The sequence below is a fragment of the Neodiprion pinetum genome, chromosome 1 (assembly GCF_021155775.2).
Source record: "Neodiprion pinetum isolate iyNeoPine1 chromosome 1, iyNeoPine1.2, whole genome shotgun sequence".
NCBI lineage: Eukaryota > Metazoa > Arthropoda > Insecta > Hymenoptera > Diprionidae > Neodiprion > Neodiprion pinetum.
The window spans coordinates 26016421-26042674 of NC_060232.1; the positions used below are offsets into that span (position 1 = coordinate 26016421).

Sequence of the window (26254 nt, forward strand, 5' to 3'; positions counted from 1 at the left end):
GTCTAACAAATGCACGAATTTAACTCTTGCTCGATTAAGTTTTACGCAATTAAACGTTTCAATAGGTTAGCAAGGTTCGTTTTGAAATTTTTATCGATATTGTAAGTCGTTGAGATTGTATTTATAATCCAAGAACCAATTGACCAAGAATTTTGTCTTGACAGTTTTTTGTTTCTTACAGACAAATTGAATTTCCTTCGATTAAATCCGTGCGCAAAAACTTATCGGAAACCTGATCGTTTCTTATATACGAGAAATAACCTGATAATCAATTTCTGATTGAAGTTGACACGCGAATTCGACAATTGATTCTTTCCTCGCAAATTGGCATAAAATTGTTTGTTCGTCGATATTTTTGCGAGGGAAACTTGATCTTTTCCGAATTTAAAAAATTCCAACCCCGTGTAAAAGAGCCGAGTTTCGGTAGGTTTTTAAAGAGAAACGTAGAACGTACTAAATCGAAAAGCTCCTGTCGCACCATTTCGCTCCCGGTTTCAGCAGCTTGACGTTAAGTACATCTCGTAAAAATTCCAATGGAACAGCGTCATTTTGCCGAGGGGTTGTTGGCGGCTCCGATTGGTGGGCCGTGCCTCCGTAGTAAACGCCCACCAAGAGAGACCCTGCCCTCTATTAGGAGCTTTGATCTCTGCCGCCTCCCTCCCACATCGACTCCAAGTGGAAATACCGCCCGAGAACCTTCGAATCATTCGGAGTCCACTGGCTTTGAGCGCTGCACCAACGCACGAGGGCAGTGCCGCGTTTCCTTACGGTTAAACTCGTAGATCGACTCGAAAGTTGCGACGTCGCGGGGCAAAAGTTTTTCGCGTTTCTACCCAGTCGTTGGGCCGATCGTCGAAATGGCTGCGAGGTTGAAGCATCGATGATTCCCCTCGAGGCTTACGCGGCGTGTGAACGTAATGATAATAACGATAATAACGAATAAATCCGCCATGCGGGAACTCGAGATCGTTACTCGGTGAATCAGCGAGCTATACGTATATGGTCTGTTAAAGTGTCAATGATCGAGATTCCGCTTAAACGCGACTCGACTTCGCACCGAGAACCGTGAATGTTTCAGTGATAGTCGTTGTCGATAATCGTGAACATTGCACGCCGGTTGACTGGGTGGGACGACTTTGACACGTACGTAGAAGCGAGTGTTGAATAGTCAGTGACGCATCGAGCCGGCGAAAGGTAAATTAGATCCGGCGAATAAACAGTGCTAGGTTAATCGACGTGTCAGTGTGGTGAATTACCGCATAACTCGCATGACAGTGACCGCGGATGTAGATCCGTCGATCGATTAACTGTGTTTGGCAAACCGTTCCTCGCGAGGTAGAAGGAAAAAGGGAATATCGCTCGGGGCTCCGAAAATCGGAGGGTGGGATGTGCAGCACCGAGATGACGGAGACGTGCACGATGTCACCGTCGACGATGACCTCCGGTGGACGCAAATCCGGGTGTCTCGGCTCTCCCGCGCACCGAAGAAGCCCCTCCCGGAGTCCGCCGAGGAGGGTCGAGGTCCAGGACGACGATGACGAGATCTCGGTCGGGTGTCCGAGTCCGTTGCCCCTCGTAGTCGCCGCTACGAACGAGGACGAGGAACGGTACAGCGCCTCGAGGGAGGACTACAGCGAACGGCTGAGCCCCAGGAGTTACCAGGACGAGATCGAGGACGACGAGAGATACTCGAGGGACGCGGACTACGGGATGTCGGCGAAAGCGAGACTCGCCGAGAGTCGCGTCCTCGAACGGGACGTGACGACGACGCTCAGGGATAACGACCGGATCGTTACCCCGACGACGGGAGGGCCCGACGACTACTTCAAGCCTCTGAAGAAGCTGAAGATGGTACAGATTCAGCAGTCCGACGAGGAGGACGAACGGGAACGGGACGCCAACGAACGCGGGGTCAAGTCCTTCAGCATCCTGGACATCCTGTCGCATCGACCCAAGGCGAAAATCGTCAGGCCGTGGGACACGGTCGAGTCGAATCACTCCCACCTCGGCCACCATCACCACCATCATCACTCCGGACCCAGAGATCTCTCCCTCGTCGGAATGTCCCTCGCGTCGATGTCCGGATCCATGAGCGAACCTCCGCTGAGTAGCTCCTCGTCATCCGGCAGGAGCTCCGTTTCAGATTCCGGAAGTCCGGATCCTCTCACCCACCATCATCACGCCCTCCACCACGGCATGCATCCCGGGCTTCACCACCACATGCAACAGTTTAAGAGGAAAATCCCACAGCAGCACAACTCCCAGGGTGGTCAGAACAGCAAACGGAGTCCCGGTCAAGGGAGTCCTTTGGACGCCCTCTTTCAAATGACGAGCAAAACTTTCGACGCCGGCGAGCACAGTCAAGGTGATTAGACATTTTCGTTCCGTTCTACTTTTCATTCAAGGAAAATTCAGGCCCGCCTTTCAGCGATCGGAAAGTGAGATTTTATCGAAGCCGAGGTCACACCAGCGGCTCGCGACACTTCTCAGAGTCACCGGTTGACTTGTGCTTGGTGTAGAAAATGAAATTGAGGGAATGAGAAATAAGAAAAAAAAAAAATGAAAACAAAAAACGGAATCCGTTGTGTACTTTTTAGTTTGGTTTAGCGATCGGATATACATTTTTCTCGGAACGGAACCGACTGACGTCAGGCCTCCGAGCGTTGTACCGCCCAAGTAAATACCAGTCGATTTTACTAGCGAAGAAATAGCACGTTTTCGCAAAATGAAAGAGACGTCGTAAACCAATTTGCCGCTCGGGCCCCCTTCTAATAAACAATGAATGATCACGAGGTTCTCAGGTTCACAGTTCCTTAAGAGCAGTAAAATTTTATTTTCACAGCGATCGTAATGGGGCTTTAGTAATTTTAATCCCGCTTTTAGATAATTTACCATTAGACCGATGCACCGACCAGTGCCCTCTTGCAGAGAACTGGATTTTACGATCTTTGCACCTCGACAAACACGAGCTGCAGATCGAGGCTCGAGACCCTCGTTCTGTGCATCGTAGGATTAAGAAAACGGTGTTTTTTTCAAAACGAAACGGTAAAGTTTTGTCGGCGAGTGCGAACTGAGCGGTTGATTTTTAAAGTGCCGATGGACTCGGCATTCCCGATCCTCGCTTTGTTATCTCTGCACCTCGACGTTGCAAGTCCGGGAGAAAGACAGAGCCGAGCGTATATTCCTCGGTTTGCCTCCAGGGTCGGCAATTTAACATCACGCCAATTTTTCCCATTTACTCGCGAATTTTATCACGTCCTGTTTACTCTGCAAAGTGGCGCTTGCCTTTGGCGTACGTCCGTTGGTTCCAGGTATCCACCTATCTTGCACCTTCGGTGCACCAGCAGCACCAACAGCAGCAGCAGCAAAACCACCAACAGCACCATTGCCAACAAGAAGTGAGACTCCCCTTTCAATTCAATGGGAAATGCGCAAGACGGACGTAACGTACGCACGCGGATCGCGGGTTTTTGTTGGCATGAAAGAAAGGCGAATTTTCATTGTTACCACATTTCACAGACTGCTACTGCTTGTGCCGTTGCCGTCGGAAGTGAACCGAAGTGCAGTGGAGTCGGTAGGTGGGTTTCAAGGTGTTGCGTGCCGAGTCGGGTTCCTGCCCACGTATGCAAATTAGGCGACATATGCTGATAATAATGAATTGCCCTTAGGCACGTCCGTCATAAGCTGGGTACCGCACCGTTTACGCGTAACACACGCGTACTCCGCCTCGTAAACGTAGGTATCCCTGTCCCTTTCTTCCCCACCCCATTTGCTCCGATGCGGTAGTCTTGCGTAGGCCTAAAATTCGGTTCACTCCGCACTTCCCTCGAACGGTTGCTCTCCACTTCGTTGTTCTCATGTACACACATCGCATCTCTTAGCGGCCTCTCCTTTCAACGACTCATTCTTCTCCCCCCTTCGCCGCTAGTCGCGATATATTCTCAGCTCGTCGAATACTCCCCGATTCCAAATTGATCCACGTCCCTCTACCCTTCTCGCGAGTTATTTGACAGACATACTTTCGTTCTTTAACCCACCCTGATAGCTGTACGGCGGGACGAAGTATCGGTGGAAAAAAGTGATAACCAACGCTTAAGATTGCGGCATCGGCGATCGGTAAGCACGTGATTGAGCGCGCCGCTTCGTCCCGGTATCCGACATAAATTACGAATTACATTAAATCGTATTGTCCGGTGGATCGAGTAATGTTATTGGAAGCCTACGTGCCCCATCGGACGAAGGATCCACGCATATAGACTCGGCGCTCCGTTCACCCTTTCGCTCCCAGGATTCAAATTAGATTATGGGATGCCCGATGCGCAGGGGCCAGCACGGTAGCCTCACGCCTCTGCAATTTACTTCTGATTATTATGGTATCTATACTTACGCCGGACGGCATTCTTATCCGGTGCCGGTGCACCGCTCCTACACAATTCTGTGTCTTCTCTGTCCCTATCGAACCTGGTGAACTCTCCCTCATCGCATACCGGTCCGAGGATATCGATTTGCGGACATCGATTCATCCGCCGACTAACATAGCCAGACAAAGGAGTCCGTTTTGAAATATAAACCCTTGTATTCGCGGGTAAATACGTGGAATAATAATTATTTCCTTAAAAAATTTATGGTAGCAACTTGTCGCGTCGTTCGTTACATCGCGAAATACAACGTTTGTTACAGCCCGTCGTGTTCTGTTCGAGGATATTCTAACCATTGGCCCGGTACCTAATTCGTTTCCATTCATCCGTAGTTTATTCGCTTCACAAACGGCTCTCCTGCAACGAAAGACAGAAAGAGAGAGTGCTACTGAAGAAATCTCAAAGCAAGAAAACACGGCAAAGTTACGCCGGTTGACAAAAATTTTAGTACCTCTTTTATGTCGAGATTTTCTCTTCTATTCTCTTCCGAGGAGATTCTATTCATCTCCCCTTACCGTTTTTACCTTTCTTTTGAGAAAATTGATTGCTCTCACATTATCTGCACGGATCACGTTACGGAATCTGAATTGTTCCGGGAAAGTATAGCCGTTCGTGGATGTAGTATTTTGTATGCGAACTCGGCCGTTCGTTCTTTAATCTTTGGCTTACCTGATTTATTCCAAGAGTTACATCCGTGTGCAATGACATGGCAGGAAAGAAATTATTTGCTACTTTATATTTTCCCTAAGCACTACAAACATGAAATTTACATTTTCATGTAGAAACAGTTGACAACGATTACGAAACATCTGAAATGAAAAGAGTTTATGATATTTTCGAGTCTTCGAACAAACAACACACATAAATCCTGTTACTCTTCTTTCTGTAGTTATACCTACTCACGCAAATGATCAGGAAATATGTATCTTTGACATAATTTTTTGATCCTACAATTCAGTACATCTTTTACATTTGTAGAGAGTAAATTTTCTGCCATTGTTCAAATATGATGTTGTCAATAGTGGTATTTCAGGTGAAAAAACTTGGAGAAATTATCGACAAAGTTCTTGCCAAAAATGAAACGGAGTATTTTCAACTTCAATTAATGGTCTCTGTCAACTTGAAGATTCGGAAATCTAATTATAAAACTCGTTTTCAACCTTTTCGATATTCAGTATTTTTTCACGATGAATTTAAAATATTCGAAGCCTACAAAAAAATGTCTAAAAAAAAAAAAACGTTTCCCTTTTATTCAGGATGGTGATAAGAGTGATGAATCGTGTATCACGGAAAAAAAATTTTCAATGCATTGAAGAGTAAATGAAGTTATGGCGAGTATGAAAAAAAAAAAAAAATATTAAAAAACTTCTTCAGGAAATAGTGGCTGAGTTAATATGAAATTGCGAAATACTTGACCGTGTATGAAAGCGGAATGAGGGGCCAAAAATGACATGAATTACGAAAGCACTCGAGCGACCGAAGGAGCCACCAGCAAGACAAATGCCAACCGCTCCTTAATCCCTTTTAGTGCCAGGCCCTCCCTGCACTTCGGAGGGCCGCTGCTTCTTCTTCCTATGTTGTGACAGTTTGCCGCCCAAACAAAACACCAACGTGATCCGCCCTACTACCGTGTCTCTCTCTCTCTCTCTCTCTCTCTCTCTCTCTCTCTCTCTCTCTCTCTCTCTCTCTCTCTCTCTCTCTCCCTCTCTCTCCCTCTCTCTCGCTTTTTCCCTTCTTTTATTTTACGACGATCCCCCGCTGTTTTGGGACTTGGGTTGTTTTTCAACAAACAAGTGCGATCCTTGCGTACTTCTTTTATACGATGCCATGTGTCTCTCAATGGGGACGCACGGGCTTGGTCAGTTTCAAAAAGAGTCCAATTTCGGGCCCACCACGACGCAAGGATTGTTAACATGAGACGTGAATATTGGTTAGGGAACCCCTAGGCTTCAATGGTGTTGAAATTAACGAATCTTCGAAACGCCATTCATTTAGGACTAGAAAACTCCGAAACTTGTCCGTTCCTACGTATAAGTTGATGAAAATTTAATCTGTTCGTAAGAATATTTAGAACTAAGTATCGGTCCAAGTACGGTTCATTCACCGTATTCGCAGTGATGTAATTTGAATAACGTATTAAGCGTTTCAACAGAAAGTAACTACTGCATTTATCTGAAGTGTGGGCAAAAAGTGATTTCTGCATAACGAGATCAGCCACTACAGAAAAAATATCCTCATACTAGATCTGCCAATAATCAAGTTCAAGTCCTAAAAAATCTATGATCCATATTTTCTTTAACACGAATTCTTACGACAGGTAGTAAAATGACTCCGTTTTGTTAATTGTACTTAGCACCAAAGCACGGCCCATGTACCTAAAACCGATCGACTGTAAAGTTTGTACACGTTTGTAACCTATTTTATTTTGGACTATAAAAACTAATGACCGAAGGTTCGTCGAACTTCACTCCGACCTTATTCCACCCACCGGGACTTACGGTGGGTTTTCTTGCAGTTTGAATTGCCAAGCACAGCTGATGCCAAGGCGATCGAACCGCGGCCGTGTGACCTCAAGTTCGACCAATGTAGAAAAACTAAATACCGTCTAATCCTCGAGTATCGCGTAAATAGTCTTTTGTCTCGCCTGGCCACATTCCGCTATACGCTTTACCGCAAACGCTTTACTCATTTTTTGCGCAATACATTGCGATCTACTCCGGTGTAAACAGATTTGTTCTTCCTTTCTCATTCACATTTTCGAACCAAAGCACGTTCGCTATGTGCGAAAAGTCGTAAATGTGAAGGGTTGTCGCGATTAAGGGCGCAGCTGGTTTCATCCCGGACTGACGAATCGACGTTCGTATTCGGTAAGGTTGCTGCAATATAATCGACAAAAACAAAAGCCCAGCTAAACGTACCGCGACAAACTCGATTATTTTTAATTGCTCGAGTTATATTGAATTTTTCACGTTCCAAAGACGGTTCGGTTCGATCCTGACAGCATTATAAACGTATGACCATAACGGCTTAAACGCCGTGTGGATGAGATGAAATAAAAATGCAGCAATGCCGTGCCTCTCTGTCTCTCTCTCTCTCTCTCTTTCTCCTCTCTCTTCACTTCCAGTGTTATACATACGTAAAAATACCTGTAGAAACGGATCTTGTACCCATACAGCCTCGCCGGTTATTCATGGAACCCAACACCCAGAGATGGGAATCTTCCGTCTGGGCTTCGATATCTTCGGGGCGTGCCTAATGCACCGTAAAACAACGACAGTAGCTCATCAGACGTCGCCGTCCGAAGCATATAAGCTGCAGCTTCTTGTCTTGCGCGAATATAATTATCCCCGCGTATATGGATATTGCAGTGACATCTCTGCGCGAATACTTGACGCGTCGATAAGCTTCGGTCCACCGTTTTACATAAATTTATCAGGTGGATTGACGACTGCCGATGGAATTCTCCGGCTCTCTTTATACTTAGAATCGATTAGATCGATCCGTTGAAAACAAATATGTTTGCTCGATCAACGTCGGTTGAGGCTAACCAAAGATCGTTATTCAAATAGATTCGGAAGTCGTTTTTAAAAAAGTTGAGGTAAACTCACGCGTCGAATCACAAAGACGAGTCTACGTTCGATTTGAAAAACGTTCGCGAGTCGAGGTACCAAAATCTTTCGTGGATTACCGGATTCGGGGTGTAAAAAATGAGAAATAACGAAAGCGCGAGTTAAATAGAACATCAAAAAGCGCACGAATTCAGAATTTAGCATCCGAAAGATGCGTACCAAATTTGGGCTACTTTGGCTTACTCAACAAGTTCGGTAATCGAGGAAATCGTAAGTTATGCTACGAATATAAATTACTGCTCAGCTTCTACATGCTATCGTTAACCAAAACTTTGTCACGAGCAGGTGGGCATTCCATTTTTGATGAAAATACACTTTGAACAAAAAACTGATAAGTCAGCAATGATCCATGATCGATCGAAATGTGTGCGAAGTAGACTTACACGCACCTACGCTAAGTTCACTCCCATCCAATTAGGGCTAATCGAAAAGTCGAATCGCAGTATCTGAGGTCAATTTAGACCCCTGCAGTTCGCGTCTCGACTATACAAGAGAAGATCGACTGAAATTCTGTCATCCGGCCGATCGTCCCCCAGCAGTAGAATAATCTGGGTTAAATTTATTTCTATTTGTTGTCAAGGGTTTCCCATGATCCCTTCCCCACAGAGGTGGAGCATTTGTCGACGGCGTCAACGTTAGTCAATTGTCACGTGGCCCCCGAAGGGATGCTGTGTTTGGTGCCGCTGGCGGTAAGGGGGGAAGCTCGGGGAGAGAGAGGGAATGATTGGACGGACCGTGAGATAAAGTGAGACGAATTACTCTCATAAATCTCGGCCCCATGTCCAATATAAATCCACGCGGTGGCTGAGACATAAATACGACTTAGTGCCCACGATTTGCAACTAATTGAGAATTATTTCGCGCAATATAACCTACTGCTTCTATGTCTAGTGAATGAGAGAGAGAGAGAAAGAGAGCGAGAATCGGCAAAAGAGAAAAGGAGTATGGTTTGAGTTTTCTCGTATAAATTCAATCGTCTGATTTTATCGCTGTCCGCGGATTCGTGCAACGGTTCGAGTACCTATCAGCAGGTAAAAGAAAAAACGTTTTCAATGTTAAGTGTAGCACATGGCGTCGAGAGGTATGGGAAGTGGTAAAAAGGTGTTGGGTGAGAGAGATTGAATGGTTAGGGAACGGGCTTGCACCATGCAAGTCGTAGGAAGTCGCACCTCGAGAAAATGAGATCGCATCGCATCGTATCGTATCGCCGTGGTTTTACAATTTCAATATTATACAGCGAGAAGGCGTGAATGTACGTACGCCTGTATATTTTCCTTTATTCATTCTTTGTTTTTGTCGTCCTTCTTTCAGTTTTTCTCTTTCTCTCTTTTCTCTCTCTCTCTCTCTCTCTCTCTCTCTCTGCTTGAGCTTTTTTTCACTTCTTATATACATATATTCTACCACCTTTCTTTCCAGCGAGCAATTAGCACCGCCATAAACTCGTGGCGAGATGACTATCCCCTTTGGATTTGCATGAGAAAAAGAAAAGACCGGAGAAATATATTGTACGCTGTAGAAGTAGACACGGGCTGGAGGGGATGCATCTCGAATGAGTTTGATATACAGGCACGGTGAGCGTCGGTGTCTAGTAGCCGTTGCTTTCCTTTTTTTCTTCGTAGTTTTTTCTTCTACCAAAATCGAACCGCGTTCCTGCGGGTTTGAACCTCGCCGTCGTCGTCGAGCACCGTCTCGTCTCTCAAACGGAAGTTTAAAACTCAAACCGAAACAATAGCAATAGCGAACACTAAAGGTTTATGGCTCTATTCCGCGGGCGTTTCTTCCTCTCCCGTTTGCTTCTCCTCACCGTGCATCCACAGTTTTACTTCTCTTTAACGCTCCCGCAGTGCGAACCCATCGCTACCCCGTCCGAACACAGAGAGTAAAAACCTCCGCTTCTCCGCCAACCAGGTGCAGTTAACCATTTGATAAATCACGAATAAGTTGCAGCGGTAATTGTATCGCTCACGCCTTCGACGTCTCTTTCCTCGATGCCCACTTCGCGGTACCGTTTGTATGCAAACACATTTCCCGCTCATACCTGCTCAACGTCGTATAACTACAACAGCCAATTAGCAGACTCACGGAAGTCACGATGCTACTTCAGCCAAATGAACATTAGGTAACAAATTAGGACAAGGCGGGGCTGCGGGATGATTTATTACCCCAACCAGTGTCGCTCAGACTCTGAAATTCGATTCACTGCGTTTACAACCGATCGTTCTTCGACACTTGAATCATTCTTTTGCATCGCGGATAGACGATTTTCTTCGTTATCGCTGTACCGAATGTGTTCATCGCGCGTGCTATTCGTTTTATTAAGTTTACAATGCTTGAAACAAGGTGGCACCTAATATAATTGGAGCAAACCCGTACTCGCGGTTGAAAATTACGCCCGAACCGAAAAAAGGTAGGTATGTACCAAGGAACGAGGTAAAGTATGCGTTGTATATCAGCGAATACGATCTATAATTGAACGTTACAGGAATATCGCTTGAAATTTATGATAAAAAGATGGTTTCTATGAAATGAATATTCTTTACGGTAAAACACCGTATCCCAACCCAAGGCTATATTTACACGCGTATCCATATCCATGATTGCCTCTCAGGAGTGACATTACTTCGAACATATTCGTAAATAGACCTTCCACGCCGCGCGTCTTTACCGTCGAATTATTAAATAGCCATAAGACAACGTATCGCCGTGTACGGGGATGAAGGGTGGGTAATTAGATACCAACGCGTATTGAACAGCGACAAACGATAAGGCCACCATTAAGCCGAGGCGGACTAAAATTGGCGTTTTAATGTTTTACTATCCCCCTCCGATGATACCGAGCCTCCGTGTGGTCGAGTCTCGAGAATGACGGTTATAGCCTCTAATCGATTCCGTAGTCATTAGCACGTCGCTCGGTTCCGCAGTCGTATTACACGCCGCAAGCGTACGTATATACGCCGCGTGTATAGATCACACCTCGAATCGTACTTCCACAGAAGGCGCAAGCGACGCCATATTTGAATTTCACACAAGTAGCAGTAGTACACCTCGTATTTAAAGTAGTTTGCCTTTCGACCGCTTTTATAATTCTAATCGTCTACGGGTCGAGTCTTAAACATTTTGTACACCCTTTTATAATCCCCTGCACTCTGTGCACACGCGGTGCGTTGATATTATACGACATACGCACACACGCGTGCACGCACCGTTCGGGGCTGCGGAGAAAATTTATCGTCTTTTCTCGAATTCACCTCATTAAGAACTAGTCTTATTCATTAGTGTGTATATAATATTTCCCAACAACCGCTCGGTAGCTTCTATATCTATACATGTACGTATACATACGTATACAGGTATACTCGTACGTATAGAGAGTATTATAGCTTATACAGCAGGTAGGACTGCGGTGCCCCGGCTTACGGTTATGCTAGGACGTAAATATTGTTCATAATTCTCTCCAAGTTCGAGCTAATTCCCGTAAGGTGGACTCCTCCGTGTGTCCGTGCAATCAAGAGCGTGCGTGTAACCCGCACACACTCGAAGACCGCCCGCCTTCCTACACGCGAACACATCCGTACTTGACTAAAATTAGTATTTTTCTCCTTCTCGACATTTCGACGTTCGCGCGCGTAAAAACTATGAGAATCTATTAATCACGAGGTTAACTTGGAGCCGACAAAGGCCGCCAGTACATACTTACCTTTTCGTTGCTTGTACCGGCAGCTGTGGTTCCTATGGGTACCAACACTCGTCCTTTCAACCTGCCTCCCTGCACACCATCACCCGTGTAAGAGAGTGCAGGGATCACTTGCTTTGCAGGTATAGGCCGCGTTATGTACCACGCTTCCTTTCTTCTTCTTCTTCTTCTTCTTAGTCCACTTCGTTCCCTCCACCAGACGTATATAACATGTGCACCCTTGTGTGTGTACGTTATACGTACATATGTGCACCTATAAGTATATGCATTGGATATGCCACGGCCACGTTATGCACGCCCGTCGTTCTAGTAGCTTTATTATCTTGGGCTCGACCCTGGATTCAGGTGGACGGGCCAGGTTCCGGTGTGTTTCGGTAGCCCGGACGATCATCATCTCCTCTTTCTCAAAGCGCCCGTCTTTTGCCGATCCGTTGCTTCTTGCTCTCTTTCACTCTCTCTCGCTCTCTCCGCGCTGCTGAAGCCCGCTTGGATATGTAGGTAATTTTTAATTAAACCGGGAGGCTCTCGATCGTGCTGCAACACGGCCGCGTCCGGTTTTCGTTAAGAGTCAGTCGAAAGATGAACTCTGAAACGAGCTTGTAAGATTATCCTAATGAAGCCCCTGATACTCTCTCCTCTTCTTCATCAAATCTACGTTATTTTAGTTCGTCGTTTACAAGGAAGCTGCTGCTTGTCAGGGAGATTGACACTCTACGGTGTCTGTCAATGTTACCGCTCGCCATGCCCCACAGCTTATTATCGTCAACGTTTTTTACGTCCCGAGTTATCGAATGTTTTTTCCACACACTTGAACAACTTTTCCCCGTTCACTCGTTCGGCTGACGTTTTTAATCCATAACCCGCATTCCGATCAATTCGCTGCCGAACAGTAATTTCGTTCCACGAGGTATCTTTCGTAAAACGTTCAGTAACGATAACCTCTCATAAATTTAAAAGTTATCAAAAATATTTTCGAAATTTTTCTCGCACGAAGAACCATTGTTTCCATCCGGCATCCGTTGTAAATGCTCTACAACGTCCGTACATCGCGAAAAATTCATCCGAGCTGCGTAACTGGATCGTGACCTCGGAATATCTGTCATTGCAATTAGGTACAGGTATAGAAACACTGCGAATATACGTACTGACAAATGAAGATCGACGAGCGAAACCCGCGGACTCGATTACGTAATCGGACAATGGTGCGAAATTAAAAAGCAATTAGCCTCTCGTTCAGCCGCGGTTATGATCCTGAGGTGAATTGCTCCTGCAGGGCTGATTGCACCGGCTGAGGTTTGATCAATATTTGCCGATATACCGACCCGGCGATCATCGCCGAGCCACATGCGCCGTAATGAGGCGTTGCGGATCGCGGGTATTGCGTGCTCCGTAAAAGGCTGATCGTGTGCACAAGTTTAACCCGATACGCTCGGTCAAACCCTGAACTTTATCCCGTGCAAATCCGCGATTACGAAACCTCGCCAATCTCGTCTTCGGGGACGGAGATCGGCGCCTGTGTCGAGCGTTTTCCGTGAAACTGCCCCACGCGCGAATACAACCCTGCAAAATGGGAGAGTGGGACTCGACGGGATCGACCATTTGTCACCGGCGGCGCCCCGGGATTCCTATTTTCCGCCCGATTTCCCGTGATGGCGAGCCTCTCCTTCCCGCTGCTGTGTTCCCGTTTGCCCCCCTTCGCCCTCCCCTGCCTCTCTCCTACCCTTCGCTTCTCCCGACTGAAAGCTCATTTTCACGTCAGCGCTTCTCGATCCTCGTTTGTTTCCGCTGAGACCTGCCGCATTGTGCCGAGCTCCGAGACCGGGATCAATATCCCATCGCATTAAACGCCCTGCAGTATAGTATACCTTGTACCCCGCATTACTGACAAATTAATATTACACCCGGTAATTTTGAGGGTGTAAGGTTTCGTAGATATTATAGATACCTGGTAGTAGATGCGTGCTTGCGATACAGCCTCTTGCAATTACGATTCCACGTGAAACGAATATACTCCTAGATTTCTCCCTCCGTTAACTCGTGGTTTTTGTCTGATTTTCCACGATGGCGTGATCCCAATTTTCGACAAGGTTGCTGAGCTGAAATTTGATATGGTTCGGTTATTTTATTACAGGATAGTATGTTGAGCATTTATCGACCTGGATTCGGAAGCTTCGAAGATTCGGTTGTTTGAAAATACGATGTAGGAAATTTTATAGTTATAAACAAAACCGTATGTATATCGGTGCTCGATCATTGCAAATCCAATCTACGATGGTTCATTTTATTCGGAGGAGTATTTTCTACAAATTAACCGCAACACTTTTCTTCAAATCATGTTGGCATCTTGAGTATTCAATTTTACAACATCGCACCGATATTGTTTATGATTAATGAATGGCAATAATGAATCGAGTACTGAAAAAATATTTTATGCAGAATCGTCGAAGAGTAAAATCGAACGAATCTTCTGAATTTTTGTAAATTTCGAAGTGATTTGAAATGAACCGTCAATGCTGTTAACTTCAGTTTTATAATTCCAGTGTTTTCGATTTCTGGATTCTCAAAAAGTCATCGTAATTCGTGGATACAATCATTCAATAAATGCTGAATGTGCGATATTATGATAATAAAGTCAATAAAAAGTATCAAAATTTGGTTTGCCGTTAATCAGAATAGCAATTTTCCTTCTTTACAATCGACAACCTTTGATATCTACATTTCACGAGCTATCTGCATTTCACGAATGGAACGCGCACGGTGTAAAAACGAGTCCGTGATTTTTGGTCAATGACACAAGCACGGGTCTAACCGCGGGGGGTAGCCGGATATTTCACTCTGCGATGCTCAGGCTGCGAAAGAAAAGTTTCGACGCTTTGGGTTGAATGGTCAGAAGAATTTGAAAGTGGAGCAAAAGCAGCCGGAGGGTTTTTTTTCATTTTTTTTTCTCTTTCCTTAGAAGGAAAAATGACTGCCAAATTTTTGGGTGGTTTTCAAGTGTCAAACAAACTCGGGAATTCCATAAAATTGTTGAAAAAACGTTGCTAATACTTAGCGAACTAGAATAATCCTAAACGATACGAAATCAATTGAAATTTTGTAGTTCAGTTTAGCGATACGGAATAAAAGGCCGACTGATAAGGTATTTTCTTTACGTTTTAATTGCGTGCTCTGCAAAGTCCACGTTTATCATCTTCTGATTTTCAATCTATTATACGCTTGTACGCTTGTAGAATGGAAAAGTTGTTTTCGAACCAAAGCGTGAAAAACGAAAAGAATTTTTATGAGGAATTTAATCGTTTGTGCGTTGCAATATAAACACGCACAAAAACATCGTTAAATTGAACAATATACAATTGGTTTTCGGCATCTGCAAATGAACGTGAAATTCAAATCGGACTTCTAATTGAATCGCGAAACTTTCCACTTCTAACTTCGAATTTTCTAGATTTTCTCACCATTGTATTTTATGAGCGATGAGCACGTTACGGTTAGTTTTACGTACAGAGGCGGGGTTGAGGTTTCAAATTTGCAAAGTTCCGAGAGCGCCTATTTCCGAATTATTTGGTAGCAAAAGTTGAAGTAAAGAAATCAAACTTTGACAGAACAACAAATTTTCGAATGATCGTAAACCCGACGGCTCAAAGTTACGATAGAGGAAAGTTCCGCAAAGTAAAGTTTCGACAGAGTGAAATTCCAAAAAATGAATTTTCGATACGAGTAAAATTCCGAATATTGAAATATACTCATACAGCGTAGTTTACTCAACTAGTGGGTATAAAAAATCTGGAAAAATCGGAGTTCCCAGGATTCCGAAAGTAAAAATATGGAAAATGATTAACAAAGAAAGATCAAAGCGGTGAAATTTCCCCAAGTCAGAAATTCATAGAATTGAAAATCTTCGTTCATTCGGAATTTCGATGTTCTAAATTTATCAATTTTCTCATTTTCGGCATTTTATCCTTTCGGAATTTGGTCCTTCGAAACTCAGCGCTTTCAGAACTTTGAGTGTCGGGTTTCTGACAATTCAAAACTTTGATGTTTCGTCAAAGTTCGATTTCTTTACTCAAAGTTTCGCCAGCAAAAAATTCGTAATTCGGCGCTTTTGGAATTTTTCAAATTCAGCCTTTCAACCTCGCCCCTACACGCATGCAGCGTAATCCACACACTCGCGCGATGCCATAAAATCACGGGGATGAGGAGGGTTGAACTACTCGTCGTACAGCCGGTAATCATTGCGAACTCTGTAATGAGGTCCATGCATGCGGCATGCGGTTGTTGCCGGTGAATGGATGCGGACGAGCCGCGATCCGAGCCGTCCGGATACCGCGCGCGTCTTTAAGGGTGAAATCCGATCTCCGACTGCTTGTTCGATACCTCGTTATAATAATGCGATGAAGTCGACTCCTCGTTAACCTTACCTCGGAGTCTACACAGTCATTTAAAACTGGCAATCACCGTCGTATGCGAGGAAAGTTTGGACGATCGATATTTCCAACAAAACCGTCAGCGAAACTTCGCGTTTCAAACACTTTGCAGACGATACAGCTTACGATGATTTTCGACTCTTCGAATTCTCTCATACTTGGACGGACTTCTTTCCGTCTTGGCACCTTTTCATTCCCTGCTATTCAAACGGGAAAACTCTCCGTCTGATCGATCCTTCGAGGTGGCTCAAACGGTTTAATATTTCACCGATGTGGGCACATGCGAAGGGGACCCGGCATTATAGACGAGGCGGTTCTGCTGCACTTAGACGTGCAACAGAGACACGGAAGAAAAAATAGACAGTTAGGTGCATAAATTTATTACAACAAAGCATGCAGGACTCGATACAGAGCCAAGGAACATTTCGTATTCAACAATGAAGACCGGTGCAGGTACCCACCTGTGATCATTGTTCTTATGCATTCTTCGTTATTCATTCGGTTAAAGTTTGCCACTCCGTGGTAAAACTATTCGCAACACTTGCACGCCCGAATGTCGTGCTAAACTTAGGATACCACGTGTCTTTTGTTCCGATTTGAGCGGAAAGTATAGTCGGATTCTTGTCGCTCTTTAGCCCGCAAATATTCTGCGCGAGTGATGAATTTATATTAATAAATTCTTTTTAACATGTCTCACTTGGATAGGTTAAACGAGAAATTTTTTAACTACGCCGAGTATAAAGGCAAGCGTGAAATTACTTTGAAACACTTCCAACTCGCCAGCTCGCCAATGCTCGTTATAGAATATATGGGTACTCGCAATTAGTAATGAACTATAATTGCGGACGATCGATGCTGCGAATTCGATCCTTGAGTTCTCGAGTCATCGTTTCGAATAGAGTAACTCGAGCAAAGGTGAATCGTTCGATTATAAGCGGAGAATAATTTGGGAAAAAGAGGATAAAAACTGGTTTAAAATCGATAATTTACACTTTCAAAATCGTAATTCAGCATGGAACGAATATAATTATCAATATCGAGTTTGGTTTCAATCTACCTATGCAAAAAAATGGATAAACCGTGCAAATCATATTATATTCGATTCGTAAGATATTGCATAATATTACGAATTGAAAATAATATTTTAGTAGCGTACGATCGATCAACGACCCGTGAACTTTTTTGTCCAATATGAGCAGTGACAGGCTTTCTTACGCCTCTTATTCAATATCGATGCAAAATAAAACGAGTATCGGGTTGACTGTGTCTACAATGCAAATAAAATCGCGTTGTTTCGAAATATCTCCTCGTTATATTGGCCAGAGATTGATTCAATTGACACGCGAATGATCACAATGAATACAAGGTGTGAAACCGATGAATCGTAGCACGTATAATATCGTGTAAACAATTAAAAAAAAAAATTCTTTCCACGTCAAATTTGAGTCGATAAAAATCTGTGAGGGTGGAAAAACTTGAATCGTATCGAATCGGACGATATGTCCTGTTTGAGCACCTGAATAAACGAAGAAAAAAGTTTCTCTTTGTGTGTTTTGTATATTACAAGTACCTTGAACTGCGTGACACGTGAATTCCACAATTCTACTCACCGTTCAATTTATTCCGTGGTAGTCTGATTTCGGTAAAATTCTCTCCTCCGTGATAAAACGAAATTTGAGAGACGCATTTATGGACCCTCGTCGTCGCTGCCAACGGATTTTTTGTTTCCCACCTCCCCCCGCCCCTCGTCGCAAAGAAAAAAAGAAAAAGGTCAAGGTTCGGTATAAAAATTTCCAGCAACAAATCTGTCGCAATACGCCGATCAAAAGGAGCGCTGTGATTCGCGGAGAGGCAATGTCTCCGAAAAATATTTTTCCTCGAAAGCTGCCTATCAAGGATAAAGCGTGTATCGCGGCATACCGAAGACTTTATTAACCGTGATTTTGAAGAGGGGCGCAGTCGTAAATCGGTCGATTTACTTTATCGACGAAGAGTCCCGGCCCCGATCCTCCCCGGCATGGCATCGTGACTGCACCATTTTTAACGTAGACGCTGCCGCGCCCGCGCATTACGATTTTCGCCCGTGTCTTAGCAGCGCATTCGCTTCAACCCAGAACGTAATACGCCACTCGTCAAGTACACGGGGTGGCAGCAGACTCTCCGCCCCTCGAGGCTCATCCCTTCTGGAAGGGCAGAGACTCGCTAACGGTTTACGAACTCGGTAAAACGGAAAATTGCTAAATTCCCAGAGAATAATTAAGCGCCCCCCTCCGACGCCCTCTTTGCCCTCGTCCCTGTCCTCTCTCTCTTGCTCCCTCCCTCCACCCTTACACTCCCATGAGCTCCCTAAATCAGAACTATCTCTCGCATCCTTGGAGCCAAGTTATGCGACCGTCGCGAATTGTCTTCGTTGTAGCAGGTGGTGACGACCCGACGAGCTTCTACCGTGACTGAAATATGCCCCATTAGTGGGGGGAGGATTGCCGCGAAAGGGACCAAGGCTTTATTTCAGTTACGTAATGCTGCCCGGTAAAAATTGACGAAGGGAATGAATTTTTGCCCCTCTTTATAGTTTATCACGTTGTTCTGTAAGTTCTGCCGTGTTTATTGTACGTGTACTGAGATGAATTTCGTTTGATATGGTTGGTAAAAAATTTTAGTACCGAAGAAATAATTGAGTTGAATGTATAATTTGTTTTCAGTTTACCACGTTTGTTCGATCAAGTCCAAGAATCAATTTATTACTGCAGTAGCATGAAATTATTTCAGCATATGTGACTGTCATAAAGAAAAGTGGGTACTAAAATTTCTGGTCATGGCTAGGTAATTCATTTTTGTTTTTTACTCAGAACTGGATTTTTCGGTTACGGTAAAAAATAACAATAGTCAAAGAAAATTTTAAAAATGAAAATTGCAATAATCTAAAAAATATTTGATAGCAAAAGTGAAGATTGTATATTGTACTCATCGAAAAATACGAAATGGTTCTCTTTTCGTATCCAAACGCCTGACAGCCTCTATAGATCATTTCTGGTTGACTTGTCCGATTTTATACGGCATAGGTTCATAGTTGGGGATATCTTGAGGTGATGAAATCAGGGTAGACAATATTATAACCTCCTCCCGAGCGTATAATCACAGAAAACGTTTTGCTCTCGTCACACCCGATTAAGGCAGCAATCTGTCGTTTGCGAGGGTGTCGGCACCGGCTTGTACACATCGGCGGGAGAACCGAATTCAGTAATTTTCCTCAAAGCTGATTCGATCCGGATGATTAGTTCGCATATTTGCTGTTACGCTGTTCAACAAACCTGCAGCCAGTATTTGGTCTTTCATAATTCATGACTTAATTCTGATATCCTGAATAATGACGTCAAAATGGTGTAATAATTTTTCTATTTCTCTTCTTTGATAATATCTGTAAAAAGTTATACACACCAATTATACATAATTAAAGTGAACAAACGAAGATGCTCCGCCATTTTTAAGATGTAAAATAAACAGGACTTGTTTATCGGCTTATTAAAATAATCGCCGTCGCGATAGAAGGCTCAATTCGCGAACGTGCAAAATCAAGTTCTCTTTGACATATTTACTATTGGAACATTGAGCGATTTCGAAGTAAGGAGAAAAACCGAAACCGATGAAAAAATCACATCGATTCACGGAGATATTTCAATCCCGCGTTCCTTCCTCGCCGATGCAGACGAGCAGCCCTAACGATCAAGAGCAAACATCAATTGGTCACAGTACCGTAACACGGGGGATGGACGCGTTAAGTGTGCAGTCCGAAAAGGTAGCGTTGTGTGAAACCTTTTGGAAACAGGCCGCACCTGCTAATTTCATTTCCGAGGGGTAGGAGTTAATGTAGCGTAAGTTTTGTAGGTGCGAAAACAATAAGCCGGTTTGTCACGGCCGCAAATGCAGGTGTCCGCATCCGATGGTTTTAGGGACAGAGTCCATGGATAAGCAACGCAGGCCGTACTTCCTTAGGTGTTTCTGAAAAGCGTTGGCGGAAGAAAAGACGCGTTACGTAAAGCGACACGCGTCCCTCGAGGGTGCTCGGCAATTTGGCGCCATTTTATTCGACCGAAGAGGTAAAGAGAGTGAGAGAGAGAGAGAGAGGAAAGAAGGAGCGGAGGAGATCGAGAAAAAGCAGGAGACGGTCGCCAGGTTTCGTATTCGAGAAACTTGGGGGTTCTGGTTCTAATCACTGATAGGTCGGCCTGACCGCCGCGGTTCTTTTGAGGCTTATCTTAATTTCTCGTCTCAGCTATAAGGTCCTTTCTCCCACATGTCCATCACTGTTATCCCATTGGCTATACAGCCATTGATGTCTAATTTAGTAGCTAATTTAGATACGAACGGTGGGCTTTCCTTATACCTCGTAATACTAGCCGGTGCATGGGTACCTACATCTAAGTATCGTAAGTATTGTATATATGGACCGTAATGGCCTGTAGCAATGGCACCGCAAGCATGGCTCAAACGACTCGCCGGTACAATGTATTCTTGCATTCACCTATGAATACATATACGTATTACATGGTTGCAGGGTGAAAGTGAAAGGCGGTTTCAATTCTACAAGTCGACGTCTTCGTCTGTACGTTTGTACCGCTAGGATCCTATCGTGCGGCATGCCTTGCAATTTAAAACGTAACGCCGCCTCGCGGATTCGAATCATTCGTCACCTAGGAATCTACGAGGCGGTCTCGTCTACGGATCACATCGTAGTCGTTGCCGATGTGACTTGACGCTCGTAACTTTTGAAAGACGATATAATTTTTCCTCGTTATTACGTATGAGTTTTGAACGCATGATCGTGAATTTGACGTTGGTGATATGGAGGGTCACGTACAACGGAAACACGTATGTGACGAATGTAAGAGCAGATTTTTCAGGCTTCTGGACCGCAAGGTCATAATCATTATCACGGAGATCTTTATTGCAACAGTCGAGTCAGGCTTTGTCACTTTATGGATCTGCAAATTTGCGGGTTCGACCCGTCGTGTAAGCCACAATTCACGTTGCACTGGTCACGAAAAATAAATAATCATAAAAAATATGTTTCTGTAAACGGATTCGGATGGTATTCAAATTCCTGACGGTCTCGTCCAAGGATGAAAATCTGTTGACGCCATGGTCGTATACTTTATGGTCCCTCTTATTTTTATAGATGAACGGAAACAATCTCAACCGTCAGATACGTGTAGGTAGGATTATAGTTTTTGTAGACGTTTTACCGAATTGAAAGTCAACTGTCGACGAAACAAGAGTCGATGGTTACCTTGACGGTTACCTGCAGAAAAATCCAAGAGCCTCGTCAGTTGACTATTTTTTCAAATCGTATTTTTGAACCAACTATTCGATAGTCAAAATCGCATGCCTTCTAATTCCATCATTATAATGAATTTGTGCAATAAAATTTTTTGAAAATGGTCTATTTTTTAAGAGATATATGTAATTTACTTTCTGATATTATCAATCAGCATTGCCTGCTACAATGGAACTCGTAATTTTATAATATTGCATAAACAAAAGTATTTTCACAGAAAATATTCAAAAAATGACAATACGAAGATACATCGCTATTATGAGAGCTACCCATTTCATGTTTTGCCAAATCTTCAATAGCCAACGATGCGAATTAAAATGTGTGCTGTGAAAAAAGAGAGCTTGATTAATTAATACGTACGAAATCGTCTTGCCGGTGCATTTTGAAATAAAATACTCTTCCCACATGGTATACAGGGCGTGGATCAAAAATACCGGACTAATTTAAAACGTGAATAATCTCCGAACGTGACGGTCGATTTTTGCAAACTTTTTTTTGTTCCGAGCTAGAACGAAACTTTCGTTTCGCGTTTGAAAATCTGAAGAATCTTTATTCCTTGCTGAGATGTACGCTCTCGAATAACGTGGTTTGAAAAACTCGCTGGGAGGATTCAAAAAATAAACATCAAAGAATATTCAACTTAATTTCCAACTTGAATTACGATTTAAAGAACAATTTATTTTGGTTGAATTATTGACAAGAAATTTACAACAACATGTGTTTTTCTCTGATTCTTTTTATATTTCATATTTAAAAATTTTCGATCAACGCAATCGAAGAAATAAAAAACGGGAAGCGGAAGTCACGTCAAGTTGAACATTCTTTAATATTAGTTTTTTTCATCCTCCCAGTGAGTTTTGTCGAAGCCGCTTTTTCAAGAGCGTGCATCTCAGCAAGGAAAGAAGACTTTTCAGATTTTCAATCGCGAAACGAGGTGATTATTTTCTCTAGTATCGAGTCGCAAATAGTTTTTGAAAATCGGTCGACGCGTTCTGACTTTCTTCACGTTTTAAGTCAGTCCGATTTTTCTGACCCACCTCGTATATATACCTGCGTAGAAAACTTGTGAGCATTCGGTGAACGGAGAGTATTGGTACAAGATTCTCGAATAACGTGCGTGCTTCACTCAAGCTTACGTAGAGGCGTAAATAACCGGTGAGCTTTATTTTCGAGCGAGCTTGCAAAGAATTTTAGTTGAAACATACAGCATTCCGTCGTCGAGGTCGTGGTGAGCTTTTTAGCTTTTACTTTCTATCCCATCCATCCGACGCAGCCCACTCAACTTTGCGCCGTTTACGATTTTCGGTTGTTTTCGTTAGTTTTAATTTAGTCACCCTACTCGTTCGCCGCTCGTTCCCTCTGCACCCCAAGAGGTGGGTGTAGTGTTAATAACGTTATTAGTGGTACGAACCTCGGAGCACGTTTGAGCTCATGTGCGACCATAACGCGCGTATGTTGGCTGGTCATTTAGTTAATGGCCTCTTTATGCCGGGATTAGATCGATGACAGGGCTGCGGTGAACGAGGCTTACGTAAAACATAAAACATAAAACGAAATATCGTGGCTCCGAGCCAAGGAATTAAAACCCGCGCTTCGAACGCCTGCCCTCCTTTTTATATTACATTACGTACACCGATTCGAATCGTATCGTAATCGTTCGAATTTCATGACAAATAATCATCTCCGTAAACTTTTGTAAGATTTAGAAAAATTGGCGATTGGAGGCAGGTATATGTAATTAACGTGCTAAAAATTCAACAGACTTACTTGAATGTGACGAAAATTTTCATTATTTCAGATAAATGAAACTGAAAAATTTATCTACGAAAGAATGCATTGGTAGAAATTAGAAACGTCGTAATTACCAGTAAACCATTTATGTATGCCAGATAATATTTTCATCGTAGGTTAATGAACCGCAACTCGAATTCAGTTGACTCTGGTACTTTATTTTCCGGGATTTTTAACCCAACCGGTATATAACACAGGGAATAATGAGGTGCAATTTTGGAAAATAAAAAATAATACGTGGAATTTTCGTTAATTCATTGCCAAAGGCTGGTCACTTTATATATATATATATATATATACAACATTTCGCCGAATCTTGACGTGAAGTTTCGCTAATCAACTGAGATTGCACGCGTTCAACTCAGTCCAGTTTCTCGGATGCAGAATAAGTCGCATCGTGCGAGATAAAAAAGCAAGTGTAAAATGAAAAAAAATACGATGCAGCAGGTACACGCGCGTGTCAGCGTGCGTATTGAAACCACGCATCTGATTGGCATCGGTCGTTGTTACCATTATCCCGATCGTTGTACACCTCTGGCTACTTCTCGTTTCCTCCTCCTCCCGATTATCCTCCGTCTTCTCCTTTGTCGCATTCCCGGTTTCGGTCTCTCGTTGCTGCACGGCAAGACACGACACGACACGACACGGCACAGCGCCGCCTCTTTACCGCAGCTAATTGCATCGCGGACTGGTATCAAATTTTTCAAGAGCGTAAGTAGCCTCGTCAGATAATGCGCCATTTTAAGATCAAAGGTTTCGGAACCGATGCGAACCGCCGGTTGATCCTCGGCCCAGCTAGGCGTCCGGGCGACCAAATTATACCTACTAATGGGCGTCGCGACTCTCGGTACAATCCCCGTGCATTTCCATGCGGAAGATCCGGTAGAAACTTACGGTAGAACGAAGAGAGAAGAAGAAGGGTAGAGGTAAGGAGTAAAAAGCTACGGATAGTCGTTCAACGAGTCACCAGAATCGCGCTAATCTGATTGGCGCTTTCTTTTGAATGTGGAACTTTTGCTGCAGCAAGGCCATTTCGATTGTACTCTACTTTTATTCTTATTTTGTTTTGGACACTTTCTATACGGGGTAAATAGTCCTCCTTACCTTTACCCTTGGATGGGTAAAGAGGAAAAAGGACATCGCCTGGAACCGATCAGTTCCTCGTTTTATACGGGGGGTTGAAGAATGGAGGAAAACGAGTTGGCCTCAACGGCTTTGGCGACAATCACTTTGGGCGTAGTTGTGTAGGTGCCGCGGACCGTTTGTACGTATGTTATTTAATGCAGCGGGGTGACAGGAGCAGAACCGTAAAGTTATAAGAACTTAACCGGCGATAAAGGATCGTCGAGATCGGTGGTGATCGCTTTTTTTGTCGCCGCGTCACGGACCGGAAATGTAAACGAAATCGCAATTTCATTTAACTAATGCCTGTTGGTACAGCTGGCTTTTTACCCCCCGGGATCACCGTGCGAGGGACCGCGGACGGATTACGATTAAACACCATCCGACCCGTAGAGGGTGATTCAGGTATGGCGAAAAGTTGCGGAAGGATCATTCTAAATCGAAGTCTGAGCACAGTTAATTCGAGATGAAACAGCTTCGCTGTAAAGTTCCGGTTCTCTTTGCAATATACCAGATTCGATCTGCTATAAATCGTTTGAAAACCTTACTGAGAAAACTAATCTTACCAATCGTTCTAAGCAGATAATTCTGAATGCTGAATTATTATGCACAATTAGGCAATAAAACCGAGCATCGATTTTACACGTAGAACTAATTTCAATATTAGTGCAAGGTATTTAAACACCGTTCTAACGCCCAGATACATCGGCCAATTTGTGGATAGATTAATACGTCTGCATTGGACGCGGTTTTTTTTCACGATCCGATCCCACGTTTATATGTGTGTTATTCATAATGCTCTCGGTCTAATTGCTGTTCCGAAAAGTATGAATCCCAGGCGAAAGATATCCACGATACACAAGGCTGGTGCCGCGTACAGTTGTTATAATAGATTTCCCCGTGCACGAGGCGGTTTCTTGCAGAATAATTTGACACGACTGATCGTATATATGAATACGCTTGTTATTAATACGCGGGAACCTCGCGGCGACAAGTATCAATTATGTCGTTTGTAACTTCAAGCCTTCATAGTTGGTCGGTCGGTCAATAAATGTACGGAACACTCGTTGTATGTTCACATTTCATTCCCGTCCATGGTATTCGTGCATGCCGCGTATTCCGCCGGGTCTTTCCACCATTCCGACATACTTTTTCTACTTTTTCTACTTTTTCCTAGTTCTACAGTCTGTCTCCGTCTGTGTATAGCTGTCGGAGTTATCGATAGTTGAAGCACATTGAACAAGGCGTCAACGTAACGTGCTTGCAATAAAGCTTGTTAAAACACCGTGTGTGCAATAATCGCTTGTCCGTATAAATTGAACAAATAGAAAGATGATTGAAAAGAATTAGAGATCAGTTTCTCTCGGCTGAACTCAACAGTGGCAACCACCGAGTTGTGAAGAAATCGCTCGATAGGTACAAGGATGTACCTTTAACATATGGGTACGAAAGTGTGTCGGGATCGGTGGAAGACCTGCGATTACGTGTATATATATATATATATATATATATATATATATATAATGTATAGGTGCATAAGGTACCGGTCAATCAGATTCGACACAGAGTTTAAAACTTTCTTTGTTGATAGGCAGTAATTGAATTGGCTTCATGTATAAGACGTTTCGAAATCCCCCTCGGTAGTTTTCCCCATAGTCACTGTGTAGGATCGTTGCTGCGGCTAATTTTGCCGCTTCTGTGGATCGGGGGAACTGGGAAGGTATCAACGGCGTTAAACGGCCGTTAAAGCAAATCGAAACGATACAGACGATCCGAGAAAAGGGATATAATCGAGTACAATCGAACAGGAAATTAAAAACCCGAGCGCCGATCGACTTCGT

The 26254-nt window shown here is 43.8% G+C and overlaps 1 protein-coding gene across 1 annotated transcript in view; it reads left to right on the plus strand.

Annotated features, from left to right (window-relative positions):
• Positions 1–723: 723 nt before the first annotated feature.
• LOC124220474 (uncharacterized) overlaps positions 724–26254 on the plus strand; it is a 37966-nt gene continuing 12435 nt past the window's right edge. The window contains exon 1 of the mRNA XM_046629420.2: positions 724–2365. Coding sequence (XP_046485376.1) covers positions 1387–2365 — 979 coding nt within the window. The 5' untranslated portion in view covers positions 724–1386. The remainder of the gene's footprint in view (positions 2366–26254) is intronic.